This window comes from Ochlerotatus camptorhynchus, unplaced genomic scaffold (assembly GCF_037179485.1).
Source record: "Ochlerotatus camptorhynchus isolate MF236.1 unplaced genomic scaffold, CSIRO-AGI_Acam_v1.1 ptg000167l, whole genome shotgun sequence".
NCBI lineage: Eukaryota > Metazoa > Arthropoda > Insecta > Diptera > Culicidae > Ochlerotatus > Ochlerotatus camptorhynchus.
In genome coordinates, this window is record NW_027040657.1 from 55,007 (window position 1) to 68,969 (window position 13,963).

Below are 13,963 nucleotides of genomic sequence, written 5' to 3' on the forward strand. Positions count from 1 at the left end.
TATTGATACTATGCGCTTTTGGAAGCTTTAAAAATGGGCAAATCACGTGTTTCTCTGATCTAAAGGGAGGCTTGAAAACCTTCAGCTTTGTTCGCTGGAAGTACAAAACATGCCATGGTTTTCCAATATTTCCTAGCAATCATCTCTTCATCTTCACATTGTAAGTCCCTAGACGGGATGCAGTTCCGAAACCCAGCCAACATCAAACAAGAACCCATCCGAAAATCGCATCCCATCAATGAAACGGACTTCTGGTCACGATTCTCCGCACCTTAACAATTTCACCCCTGCCTCCCCCCCCCCCCTCCACTCATTCGAGCCATGAATGAAGTCGCGTAAGTCATTTTCCCTTCCGACCAGATGCATCCCGAAAGCAGCCTTCCTTCATCGTTCCCCCTTTGATGTGTGTGTGTAATCTCAATTGACTTGAGGTTACGCGCGCGGAGCGCATCAAGAACCCTTGGCTGCCAAGAAATCCTGGCTGGGTAAAAAATCGACAGTTTAACTACACCCAGTTCTCGCGGAGGGTCCCGGGCGAAGGGAAGCGAAAAATCACGTAGTCCTTCCTATACGTAGCGGGCAGGCCAGCCATCGTCATCATCAAAGCGTAAGCCAAGAAGCCAGTTTCGCGTTCATCGGCTCTTGTACCGCGAGAGAAGAATAAGAACAAGAAGAAGAGGAAGACGAACGAACTGCGCTTTCGTTTCGGTTCGTTATCCTCCCCCTGGATCCGATGGGGTTGGTGGAGTGTGGACAAAAGGGGGTAACAGTGTTCGCTTAATGAGATTGCTATTCTCTTTTATGCTATTTCGGTGTGGTGATGTGGTGAAAGGGAGCGGTGAGAGAGGGAAAGCTGCAAACGATCGTGTTCAACGATCACCGATCGAAGCGTGTTCAATAAAGTGGATATGCGCGAGCGAGAGTTCGGCGAGTTGGAGAGAGGGAACGACGTTTGATCCCACCCTAAATCAGCGTGCGCGAACGCTGATGCGAGCCAATCAGAGCATGGTTCGATTCTGCTGGTAAGGTGCGCCCGGTGGAGCGAGTGAGATGGGTTGCTTCGGGGGTGCGAAAAGGATGGCGAAATCTCAGAGGTAGGAAACTCGATGAGTTTTATGCGCTGATGACCAACGAGGCCGGTACGATCGGAAACAAAGAATCGAAGAATGCGGGAAAATGGGGGAGAGAGCGATCGAGTGAGCGAGCTTTCGTTCGCTCTCTGGACAAAGAGACGATCGAGGCAGGCTGTTTTAACGGATTGGAATCGATGAAAACCATGCCATGTAGAGTGGGGTGGGAGAGCTTGAGCTTGCCGGAGTGGCTTTCGGGAGAGAATCGATCAAGCACATTGTGCGGTATTTGAACAAAAACCAAGGCGGAGACAGAAGCTGCTGCATAAAGAGGACTCGGTGATGAACAAACAAAAGGAATAGCGAAAGAAGAAGGTACCTTACCGCGGAGTGGTTTCCGCGGGCTCATAGTGATCCACATACAGGGAAGTGTGTTGGTATGGGATCGGGGTAGAAGCACCTTACGGTGGTGGCGCATGAGTACGCAACAGGTTCAGGTTGTAGTTTGAGCGCGCGCTCTCTCTTATGTGGCCCGTATGTTACAGTTCGTCGGCTTTAGCAGGACAGGTTCCTGACTAGTCGTCGTTGTAGTAGTTAGTAGCAGTTAAGGTGAGCTTTATGCTCTCGCTCGCGTCGTGATCGTCGCGTGTGGATGAGAGCAGAATCGGAAAACAACAACAGAAACTGTATCGATCAGCTCCAGTACACACGGGTCTGGACCAAGAAGGTCACGGTTAGATCGCGACGATCTCCAGCGAACAGTGTTTGTGCAAACGTCGAGCCAGCGGGTTGGCTTTCTAACATTGGGCTCTCTTCCCATCTCCTTCCGCGTTGTGTTTTGTTTTGCTGCTGGCCAGTGTGAATAGGTCGTCCGGGACTTGTACTCCCGGTTTTTGAGTTGTTCGGTTTCTTAGCGAAGTGTTTCGTTTGTTTGTTTTGTGTCGTGTGATCGCGCTTTCGGCAGGACTTTGGTGTCGTTGTGTCTACCCCGTCGGTACTCGCGGATAAATGCGTGCAATAGCAACCTTCCGGTGTACCTGAACGTTGAAGATCTGTTATTACTAGAAAGTAAAATAAAGAGAATTTATGGTTCTGGTCCAAGATCATCCGCCGAAGCAAACTCTTTGTCCGTTCTGTTTGAAATGTCATCAATCGAAAACTCGCCAAGTGCCAAGTGCTGTGTGAAACTGTGAATTGCAATAAATTTGCGTATGAAAAATTCAAGTGCTTGAAATAGAAAAACAGATTGTGAATGATCAAGTGACAGCTGGTGAACAGAAATTAAAAAAAATATATGATGGAAACCTGTGTACTGATACCGCAGGAGTTCGCCCTGGCCGTGACGGGCTCGGGGGCGCGCAACTCCCGTGACCAAACGGCCACCGTTTGGTCCAACTCGGCGATCTCGCAGGGAACGCTCTGCTATCCCTTCCAGGGAACGGTCCGGATCGACAACCTGGACGTCTACAGCTACGTGGACGAAGATGATGTAAGTACCCCTAGTGTCTGAATTCATTGCGAGGGTGTTGACCGTACGGGAAGTTTCCGATACACTTCCGTGAGCAACGTGCGAACCTCTGCGGAAGGAAAGTCAGCCAGGCGTGAAAGGAAATTCTCTGACCAACAACAACAACAGAACCAACCAGAAGGATGGGCGACGGCTTTTTTCAAGACGTTCACTCCGTCTTGGTTCTTGCGTGCGTATCCTCCCATGACGGTGGGAAGTGAGATATGTATGGCGCATTTGAGAGTGTCTTAGAAGTTGTTGAAGTTGTTGAGGGTGGAACGTCTTGGAAGACGTTGTTAGTTTTTGGGGACTTGGAAAAGGGAGCTCGCTGAAGCGAGAAGGATGTTTTTCACTGTTCACAAGGAGGAACTTTCTAGACACTAGGAAACCGGTGACACCGTTGTTTACGGTTGAAAATGAGGACATGCTAATTACGGGTATGATCGGTGTGTGAAGCAAATTAAAACTGTACGAGACTTGCGAGTTGGAGTTGGTCATGCTTTGTTATTAGCGTATCAACAATAAACCAAAACTTATACGTTTGTGTGCGTGTTTTTAATCAGTTTTTTTTTTTATATTCAAGACCTGGGTGCCAAAATTAAAGCTTCCCCTATGTATCTGAGCGCTTGAAAACGCTTGATAATTTTGGATATTTTTAAAATGAGTGTTGCAACTTTTCAGAAACTTTATCGAAACAACATCTTACGTGCTTTGAAAAATTTAAACAATTATTCAAGCAATTAACGTGCCCTTTTTTGCAATATAAGGCTGGTATGCGACTAATATAAAGTTTGGAGGACCAATATTTTCCTTATATTTAAACAAGTGCGATTTGCCGGCACTTAGGGTTGATGCATATATTATTTCACGCTCTAAGGGAGGAAGGGGGGTCTAAGATTTTGTGACAAGCAATGCATTAGGTATAGGAAAAACGTAACGATAGGGGTGATGGATGGGGGGGGGGATAAATTTTTCCTCGATTGAGCGTGACATAATTAATGCATGGGCCCTTAGTTGGTTAGTTATTATGAATTGTGGGAAATACATATTTAATTGAGCTACACGATCAAATTGCCAGTAATGAATTTACAAAAGTGACCAAAACACCCGCTAATTACTCCTTTGCATTATAAAGCTGATATACGACTTATATAGGACTTTCAAACATTAAATTTCGTCTATATGAGCCGGGTTGGGTTTTTTAGTGTGCACGGAAGGGGTGGTAATCAACTCTAAAATTCGCAGCGTCAATCATTTTGTTTCAATAGGAGCTTATTTTGAGCCTTTGGAAAACCTTTAATCCGTAAAATTAGTGTACACACACTTAGATATAACTACTTTTACACGGGACGCAATCCATTTTGGACGTAAATCATGAACGTAAACAAACATGTCATGTAAAATTAAGTGTTTTCAAAGCGAAACATAAGCAACTCGACGAAGAGAACATTTGATTGACTTGATTTTCTCGTTTCGTTCAACTGATTCTTATGTTAAAAGGGCCACTTACATGTGTCGGTCTCAGGGAACTGAAATTTACATGACTTTTTCGTGGTGTGTACACACTTGGAAAAATTGATGTAAATTTAGGTGCTCTGAAAGTGACATATACGAGCGTCAATATTGACATTAATTTAAATCATAACAGACGCGAAATATAGCTCGATCAAATGTACTTTTCGTCGAGCAACGAACTTTTCAGTCTCGGATTAGTTAATATTACATGACATGTTTGTTTACGTCTCAACTTTTATGTCAAAGATGGATTCCATCACGTGTAAAATTAGTTATTTCTAAGTGTGTAGCCCCCTCCCCCTCCACTGCACATGCTGGAGCTTTAATCAGGAGGCATGCCATCATGAAGACTTCTATGTTCTCAATATGAAGTTTATAAGCCATGTCCAAGAAACAATTTCGGTTTTATCAGGGTTCTGTGCTCCATGATTTACACTTGTACACGCTTAGAAATACCTAATCTTACACGTGACAAAGTCCACATTTGACATTAAGGATGAGACGTAATCAAACATGTCATGCTCATGTGCTTCGAGACTGAAAAGTTCAAAAGTAAGTTTGATTGAGCTGAATTTGTCAAATTTGATGCTTGATGTTAGCCTCAGATCACCTACATTTACAGCAATTTTTCTAAGTGTGTAGAATGCCTTATAACCGCAATAAAACTGGCGTTGTTACTTGGATGTATTTGTCGTAAATTAACTCTATGTAGCCAAAACAAAATAGCAGGATCGTAGCTTTTAGTTTACTCTTCAAACTAACTCATGTTCCGAAACAGGACATCTCAGAACTTATTTGAACCTTATGAAGTGTGTTTTACACAAATATTATCTTTTTCGTCTACGTAATGAAGTTTAATATATTAGGAGAGCAATAAATCACTGCAGGCATTTTTTTTTAAATAAATTTGAAATTGAAAACGGATATGGGAATTCTTTTTAGAAATGCAAGGAATTTTCCGAAGACATTTCAAATGTTGAGAGGACATGAATTTTGTTTATAGTAGTTCTGCAAACTTGGAGCATTTCCAGAAAAGCCTAAATCTTGAACGAGTCTCAACGATTTGGATGAATTTTTTAACGTGTCTTCGGTATGGAAGACAATGTGTTTTACGTAGTTTCAAGATACCATTTCAATTCATGTCTAATTTTTCAGAAGGGCATATTTTTTATTTTTTTTTATTATAGTTACTTTCAGGGTTGTTTCCACTCACTCGCAATAAAAAAAATGTTTTTTTGGAATTATGAAATCATTCGTCATCACCCCAATGATAATTTGTACTAGCTAGTTAAAAGAAGAGATTGTAAAGTATGTGTTTGACTCATAAAACCTGCCAATTTCGCTTTCAGAGCGTCGCAGTCAGCGATTTTATGATTCGTGAGCGTTCACTCAGAGTGAGTGCTCACGAATCGTAAAATCGCTTATTGTGACGCTGTGAAAGCAATATTGACAGGTTTTATGTGTCAAACACATACTTTATAACCTTTTCTTGTAACTAACAAATTCAGATTATCATTACAATGTCTAAAGATTTCGTAATTCCGAAAAAAAGTTTTTTATAGCAAGTGAGTGGAAGCAACCCTGGATAGTTTAACACTCTTGGGTCATTTGTGACTTGTCTGAGATAAGATTTGAACTCATGTCTGTGGCGTGAGAGGTATGGACGACAACCACAACGCCGGGGCCGTCTACAAAAGGGCGTATGTGTTTTCAAATATGCATTTTTTCAAAGAATCATTAGTCAAAAACTGTTATTTGTTATGAAATTGTGACTGAGAATCAATTGGGTTTTGTAGAAAAAATATACCCGGAAAACGATATTTTTAAATTTTTTTTCAAGAACTACAAAATTATATTTTAAATGCAAGTTGTGAATCGCGCTGATGTACGATTTATGATTTTTTTTTCAGTCATAAACATATTTTAAGAATTTTTCTTTGTTAAAGAGTTGTTTAGATTTTCTTTCTTTACTTGAATCATTACCTAAGCAGCTATTTAGGTTTTATGAGGGTTCTGCAGACTATGATTTAGACTTGTAGCATGCGTTAAAACCGTGATAAAACTTGCAATGTTACTTATGTAGTTAGGTAGGTTTTGATCCTGCACGTTGTAGTTTCATTTTATTCCTGATCTTGACATCCCAAGTAACATTGCAGGTTTTATCGTGGTTTTATAGCATTATACAAGTCTAAATCATGGTCTATAGAACCCTCATAAATCCAAAATTGTTGCTTGGGATGCTTAACTTGGAATTGACTACTTGAAGGGTTTGGATTTCAGTGAGTTTTCAGCGGGAATGACACCGATGAAGACGGCACGTTTTAGTTGAATTTTTTTTTTCTACATGCAAATTTGTATGTGGAATGAAATGGATAATAAGTACCATTTTTGCTCTTATAAGAATATATTTTTTTGGTAATTTTTGAGTCGCTTGCATTTTGAAATCTACACAACTGAATCTCATCAAACTTACAGGATGTTAACAATTTACGTAAAAATAAAAGACATTTCAACAAATGTTTGGCGTGAGCATGGGCATGCGACACATCTAAATCTCAAGTATAGATGGTTGGAAAAATTCACGCTAGCGAATCTATTTACGAAAAAGATTTTTTCATCTATTCTAAATCCATCTACTCGCATCGCTCTTCAAACTTTTACAGGAAATCTTCGAAATCTTCATCAATCTTCTTGCTGTCTTTCAAGCGTGCGCGCAATTCACAGCAAAGTGAATTTTTCCCTGCATCTTAGATAGAGTCGCCCCCCCCCGTTACCTAGTTTAAAATTTTCTGTAATTTTGAAAATGTTCATGACCGTAATTTGACAAAAGGAGGTTAAATGTTCAACAAGCTTGACTTATGTTTTGCGTGTCCTTCGAAATATCCAATTTATTTATTGTTTAGTTTTATAGGGTGCATTTAATACTAATGAGATGTTTAAATGCCCTATTTTAGCAGTAAATCAGCCCACCATGGTAAAAAATAAAATAATTTCGGGGTTTGTTGATTACTTCCCGGGGTTCCCTGGATTCATTTTGGAATTGAAAGATTTTTGTAGTGATTGAAATTTTTTGAAAAATGATGTTGAGTTTGCGAACGTTAATAGATGCAGTTAGTTAGACATTAGTTAGTCATTGGTTATCATTTTTTGTTTGTTTCAATCAGAAAAAATCTTATTCAAGTATGCTTTATTTAACACGATTTAATTCTGGGCTGCAGTGCTGATGAAAATCATTTCTTCTACACTCAACTTAGCTGAAAATGAAGACAACCTTAACAGATAGACCAACTACCTGCATGGATTTTTAATTTGGACCAGGAGGGCTCTATCCCTGTTAACCACATGTAGATGCACTGTAGCTCACATGATTTTGAAATTTTTTTGACAATTTGACACTTTTGGGCATACTGACAGCGGCAAAACTGACGGAGGTACGACAAAACAAAACAGCTAACTCTTTCACACTTACATCCAGTGATGCCAAATTTTTTCGAAGTTCAATCTGTATTTTCATCGTAAAAAAATCTTTTAAATCTGTATCTGGCTGACAAAAATCTGTATAATTTCTATATTTTGGTCTCAGTGCGGATTTACGTAAATCTCCATTGAGCAAATTCATTGTTCAGAAGGAGTTTGTTCAATGTTTAGAATCATGAAAAATTACTAAAGTTTGCTCTCTAAAAAAAATGTCTCTTTTAAAAATCTTGAAATCCTACAATCTTGATTTTTTGTATCTCTTCTACTGTCTGAAAATACAAAACATTAAGTAACAGTTGTGAGAGACAAATCTGTTTCTGACTGAAAATTTCCTTAAAGAATTAACTATCACAATTCCCTAGAATTTGATTTACTTATGTCTTAGATTACGTGAAACTTTATCTGGACATTGGACATAACACAGAACTTTTACAGGAAGTTAAGTAACATTGCATGCAATATTCTTTATTAATGTAACTCACAAACTGTAATCAACCACTTTGTTGGTTTTATAAAATCGCTTGTTTACCCAGTTGACAAAAATATATTTAATTAACCTTCGTATCTGTCACCATGTGACAGGTTAATTAAACAAATAGAAAGGGAAACTATCAATTTCCAACGAGAAATCAGAACATCTGAACATCAAAAGTCCATTCGAATGATTCCAAGAATATTCGAAACTAAAACAATAATAATTTATTTAGTGAAAAATACGGTTTGATGCTCATATTTAATTCAAACTGCTCAAAAAGAGGAAACGATTATTCATAGAAATTAATTAATCTATAAAAAAAAAACAATACAAAATATATTCCCTTTATATGAAAAATCTTAAAAATCTGTATATTTTTCAAAAATCTGTAATCTGTATATACAGATAGTTGTATCAAATTTATTGAAAAAAAAAATCTGTATGATTACAGATAAATCTGCATATGTGGCATCACTGCTTGCGTCGCAGTGCTGAATGCTAGAAAGAGTAGTCTGTTCGAGAGTCTGTTGCAGTCATCCTTACCCCTATATTTATCACATTGATGTGAGCAACGTTGAAATGCTTGATTGCTGCCCCCGTGATTTTGCCATAACAAACATTCTCTTGATCAAGGTAACATATGTTTTTCTTCATTCGTGGCTGGATTTTCATTACCTTCTCTGTTGTTGTCAATATTAAAATTCGTCTTCATTTTGGTGGGGATGATTTTGAAGATCAAATGCAAAACTGATTATTTTCATTATACACTAATTTACCGCTGAAGGACGTGTAGTGTGCCTCATGCTGAATTGATGAAAATATCAAAGTCTACGGTCCGACAATATTCCAAATAATCATTTTCAATATTCCAAATTCCGACTTTGACAATTTTGGGTTGGTTAATCAAGCACTGGTGAATATTAAAAAACGCGTATTCGTTGACGAACCTCTTTTGTTCATTTCGATCAAACGTAACAGCGAAGATTTTCAAAACAAACGCAATTCATCTACACTGGTTTGAAGCGCTACTCGTTACGTTTGATGGTAAATGATTAAGCAGACACTACTAGGCTGAGACTAAATACGAAAATAAGAACGGAGCGAGAAGTTTTGCTTCTATTGGTGTGCTTTCAATCAAAGACTGCAAATTAGGAAGATGTGTCTTGCTCACAAATGCTACACGGAATTCCGAGATTTGTTTTAGCTTGAATTGGCAGATAAAAATGGAGTTGTCAACAAGCCGACATGCAAGTGGCTTACAAAATTGCCATTAGATGCGTCAATTACAGTCAATTCATAATTTTCCATGTAAACTTGCGTCAAATTTATCAGTAGCTACAGGTGCGGAATTACCCGCAGAAATTCACTTACAATTTTCAAACTAGGCAAGAGAAAGAGAGATACACAATAACTCCACCTACCCCCTCGTTGGTAAAAACTTTAAGCGGCTGTGATAATGATTAAAGAATGCTCAAAAGAGAGGTTTATGTACCGGATCATTTTTATACATGGTGATCCTAGCAGTGCTCAAGAGCAGTGCCATTTTATTAGTGTTCCTTGAATTGTGACATAGTTATCAGTCTTCTAGATATATTGTCGTTGCTTGAAGACATTTTGCGTATTGAAATCAACACACTTAGAAATCATGTAAATTTAGGTGCTCTGAGACTGGCATATACGTGCGTCAAATTTGACATAAAATTGAGTCATAATAGACGTAAAATTCAGCTCAATCAAACGTACCTTCAAACTTTTCAGTCTCGGAGCACTTAATACTACATGATATGTTTGTTAACGTCTGATCCTTTATGTCAAAGATAGATTCCGTCACGTGTAAGATTAGGTATTTCTAAGTGTGTAGCTTCTTCCTATAGATTGCTGTACGTTGATTTTTTCAAAGGGCCTTTTCAATTTTCGCTTTTTTGTGAAGAAAACTGAATTTATGTCCTAAAAGTTGTTGAAAAGTGTTTGCCAGTATTTTTTAAGTTGTACATTCATAATTTTTTTTAGTTAAATAATACAAAAAATAGATTCTACGCATAATTTTTAACAAATTATCTTGTATAATCTTTTTTTTTCCTAAGTCCAGCCTTTCTCTAGTTATTGCATATTTCCTATATAGGAAAATATGTATTTCCAACGTTTTGTACGTTTTTTGATCTTAGCCAAGATGTCCAGCAACTCAAATAATAGTTGGAAAATGAGTTTGGAATTCAAAATGAGCATTTCTAGTCGAAACTCTAGTACTACACTATGTTTGTTTTGTGCTGTAAAATTAAATATTCAATTTCATTACATGCTCCATTCTTTATTGTTTGTAATTTCAATTGTTTTTTAGTGTGTAGTTACTTCTGTATGGTTTGCCAAGAATGACTGATATTGATAACAAATGTTTTTGCAAAGTGAGCTGATATCAAAGATGATGAAAGTTGTCTAATGATGACTTAATGGTTGTGATATAATTATTGCAAGAAATGTTGCTTACAAAAATGGATGGTTTAATACAACATTTGCAACATTTCATGAAATGTCTCATATTGAACAGACATTTACGCTGCTTTTTTGAACTGTGATGTTTCAAAATTGCAGTGAAATCAAAAATTTCATTGTACGCTTATTCTGGTAAAACAATCATTGAATCACCTTAAATTGTGAAAAGTATGCAATAATTTCAATGCCAGCATTTGCTATTTAACATTAGCATTTAATTCAAATTTGATCGAAAATATTACAGTTCATCCCTAGACAGTTCGAAAAAGCAGTGTTTATTAAATTTCTTCTTCTTATTCTTCTTCCTCGTACATCAAGCTTATTGCTTATGTATATTAGCTTGTTGTGTGCTCTCAACTTAGTGTTCTAGATGCACTTCCACAGTTATTAATTGACAGCTTTCGATGCCTGTACAATTTTTGCATTAGTATGATTCTGTGGCAAGTGCAAATTCCTAGACCGGACCGGGAATCGAATCCAGCCACCTCCAGCATGATCTTGCTTTGTAGCTGCGCCCTTTACCGACTTAGCAGAGGGAGGCCCCAGTTCGTCCCTAGACAGTACGAAAAAGCTTTGTAATTTTCTGTTAAATATGATACACATAAATGGAGCGTAACATATTATACGTGCAGCTACAAAGCAAGGCCATGCTGGAGGTGGCTGGGTTCTTTCCCAGTGCGGTCTAGGAGTTTTTGTTTTGGGCTTACAGGTTTGGGATTTAGAGTAAAAAATAGTACAGGCACCGAAAGTGCATCTAGAACACTTAGTTGAGAGCACGCAATAAGCTAATATTCTAATGCAATGAAGAAGAAACAACCGGCCTGTTTTGAGATACCTTTCTGGAACGTCTACGAAGTTACAAAAAACAACCAACAGCGTGCAACAAACAGACATGAAGGATGGCACAACCGTTAGAGGACAGCTGCTGGATCGGCTGGATGTGTTTACGCATTAATAAATGAATTGAAGAAGGTTCAGAAAATGACAGAAGGCGAAGTGCTAAGAATACTGCAAGGATCACTAAGAGCTAAACAGAATACAAAACAAATCGAAAAGGATGAGAAGCTGTTGCAAACACTAACATTGAAGATTATATCACATCTATAGGACTAATTCTTAAACAATAATTGAAACGATTTGTTTGGATTGCGATGTATTTGTTAAGAGGTTAATAGCATATAGGGGAAATCAATGTGATGCCGGCCTAAATTCCCCTAATTTGAGTCTATACATAAATTCAGAAATCGACTAAATTTTCAATAGCGACCAAAAATATCCATTAGTACCGTCCCAATGACGCGTTCATCTAGATAAAATTGATAAATTGTAGACTTTTAGCGATGGACCCAATCTTAGATCCACAGGCCAACATTAGAGCCATTTTCTCTATCTCAAAAATTTTCTATAAAGTAAAATATTGCTTCATACAAATTATGATTTTTTTTTTGAAAGGGGAAAGACTCTAAAGTTCTTGAAATGTCGTCAAGTATGGTGTACCTTAGATCCTCTTCATGCTTCTATGGACATTTTGTAGTAAATAATGTCTTTCTGGCTATTCAAGGGTATTCCTGGCGTTTATTAAAATGTTTTGCAGCTTCAAAAGCAAGTTTGGTGTATGTCACTTTCACTAAGTTTATATTGATTTTAGGTCATTTATGGTGTTTATAAAGCCACTTTGGCGTATCTGAGGCCATTTTTTGGTGTTTTTTAAGATTTTTTTTTCAATTCTAGGTATCTTTTCATATTTTGGTTCGCGAGTTTGAGATATTTTTCAAAACGAGTTGTAATCAACGAAAGTTTAACAACCACTGAGACAAACAACTTAAAACCCTCGAATCCTAGAACTTTTTACTAAATTCCCGGGATTTTCCTAAAATTTAGTATCAAGCATTTGCTGTTTGTACGGAGCAAATTTTACCATTTCAGAAATTAAAGCAGTCGATTGATACATTATCATCTTCTTCATATTATTTTTTTTTAACTGATAATAGTTTGGCTTAGCAGTCTCAGGGCGAGATTTAAAACTATAGTTTTAATCTTTTGCCAATGATTCGGTTTGGAACATTTTCAAGCCGTTGATTGTAATAGTTTTATAGTCCTAAAGGTTTTGCTAAACTACATGAGCGAAACGGTGCATAGATTAAGTCCGGATTGCAACCGTTTTGTTACGTACAATCTGCTATTTAAATTTCATCATTGCTTTGTTTCGAAAACATAAACTCCCGAATCCCGGAATTTTTTCAAACCCGGGAAACAGTATCCTCTACACTAGAGATGTCCGGAAAAAAATCCAACATCACCCAAAATCGACAGAGCTGATAGTGTTAGATTTATAAATCCATTTAGATCATTATACCGCATGACGAAATCTAAGGAAATTAAACAAATTACCTAACACAGGGACCTCCGGAACAAACTCCAATAATTCTTATAATTTACCTCGAGAAATCTACTCATGTTTCTCCTACAACTGCGCGAGGTAGTTCTTTCACCACACACCCAAACTAACATTAGGTGAAGCCCCGTAACGTGGGTAGATCACCTTTTCGTGGTTCGTTACGGGATGTAAGATCTACCACCGATTCCTAGTCCTGACTACTTCAAACTAGGGGAACAGGATTTTTCAGTAATCAAAGGAACACATCTTAGTCCTTGTTACTATTTATGCCTTGTTGATAGTGACAAGACTCGCCTTTGTCCACCGAAGATGATCTTGAAACAAGGAAAAAAAATGAGTTAGTTAGTCTTCATCTATGTGATTCCTAATCTTCCATTCATTGTTCCCTAGGTTGAAGTGGTTAAGGCTAGGGTTCTGATGCATGGTCGTTATCGGTGTCAGTCCTTAATTTTGTTGTTAAGGAATTCAATTTTGACTGACAAAGGGGCGAACCTTTAGAGGGTGTTTCAACGCTCCGAAGGATATAAATAGCGGAACTTTTCAATTAGAGACAGATCCTTGCGATAAATGCAAGGATGACAACCCAAATTACAATTATGGTTTTATGGGGGTTCTGTAGACCATGATTTAGACTTGTAGAATGCTTTAAAACCACGATAAAACTATCATAGTTACTTGGGAACAGTCAACTGTGATGGAGTGAGATTTAGATTTGTAGAATGCTTTAAAACCACGATAAAACTATCAATGTTACTTGGGAACTGTAAACTGTGATGGAGTAATACGACATGCACTAAACTAAGAACACTGGATATACTACAATAGATCAAATTACTGGTCGCAGTGGTGGTAGGTCCCAAACAGAGGAAAAAAAAATATTTGCTGAAGAAATATCGGATGTACATGAAAGTTGATTAATCCGCCACTTCGAGCACGGCGTGCAGCTTTGTACAACTCAAGCCATACCGTGAAACATTGTTACCACCTTGACCATATCGGCATTCAATACGTGCACCAATATTTCCATCAAT

At 37.9% G+C, this 13,963-nt stretch overlaps 1 protein-coding gene across 3 annotated transcripts in view; it reads left to right on the forward strand.

The window, feature by feature from the left end:
• Positions 1-1,689: 1,689 nt before the first annotated feature.
• The window catches only part of LOC135701531 (zinc finger protein 235-like), a 50,163-nt gene continuing 37,889 nt past the window's right edge, over positions 1,690-13,963 (forward strand). The window contains exon 1 of one of the 3 annotated variants that reach the window (XM_065222353.1): positions 1,690-2,559. In XM_065222353.1, coding sequence (XP_065078425.1) covers positions 2,365-2,559 — 195 coding nt within the window. In that variant the 5' untranslated portion in view covers positions 1,690-2,364. The remainder of the gene's footprint in view (positions 2,560-13,963) is intronic. The other 2 variants (XM_065222351.1, XM_065222352.1) reach the window with 2 other exon arrangements.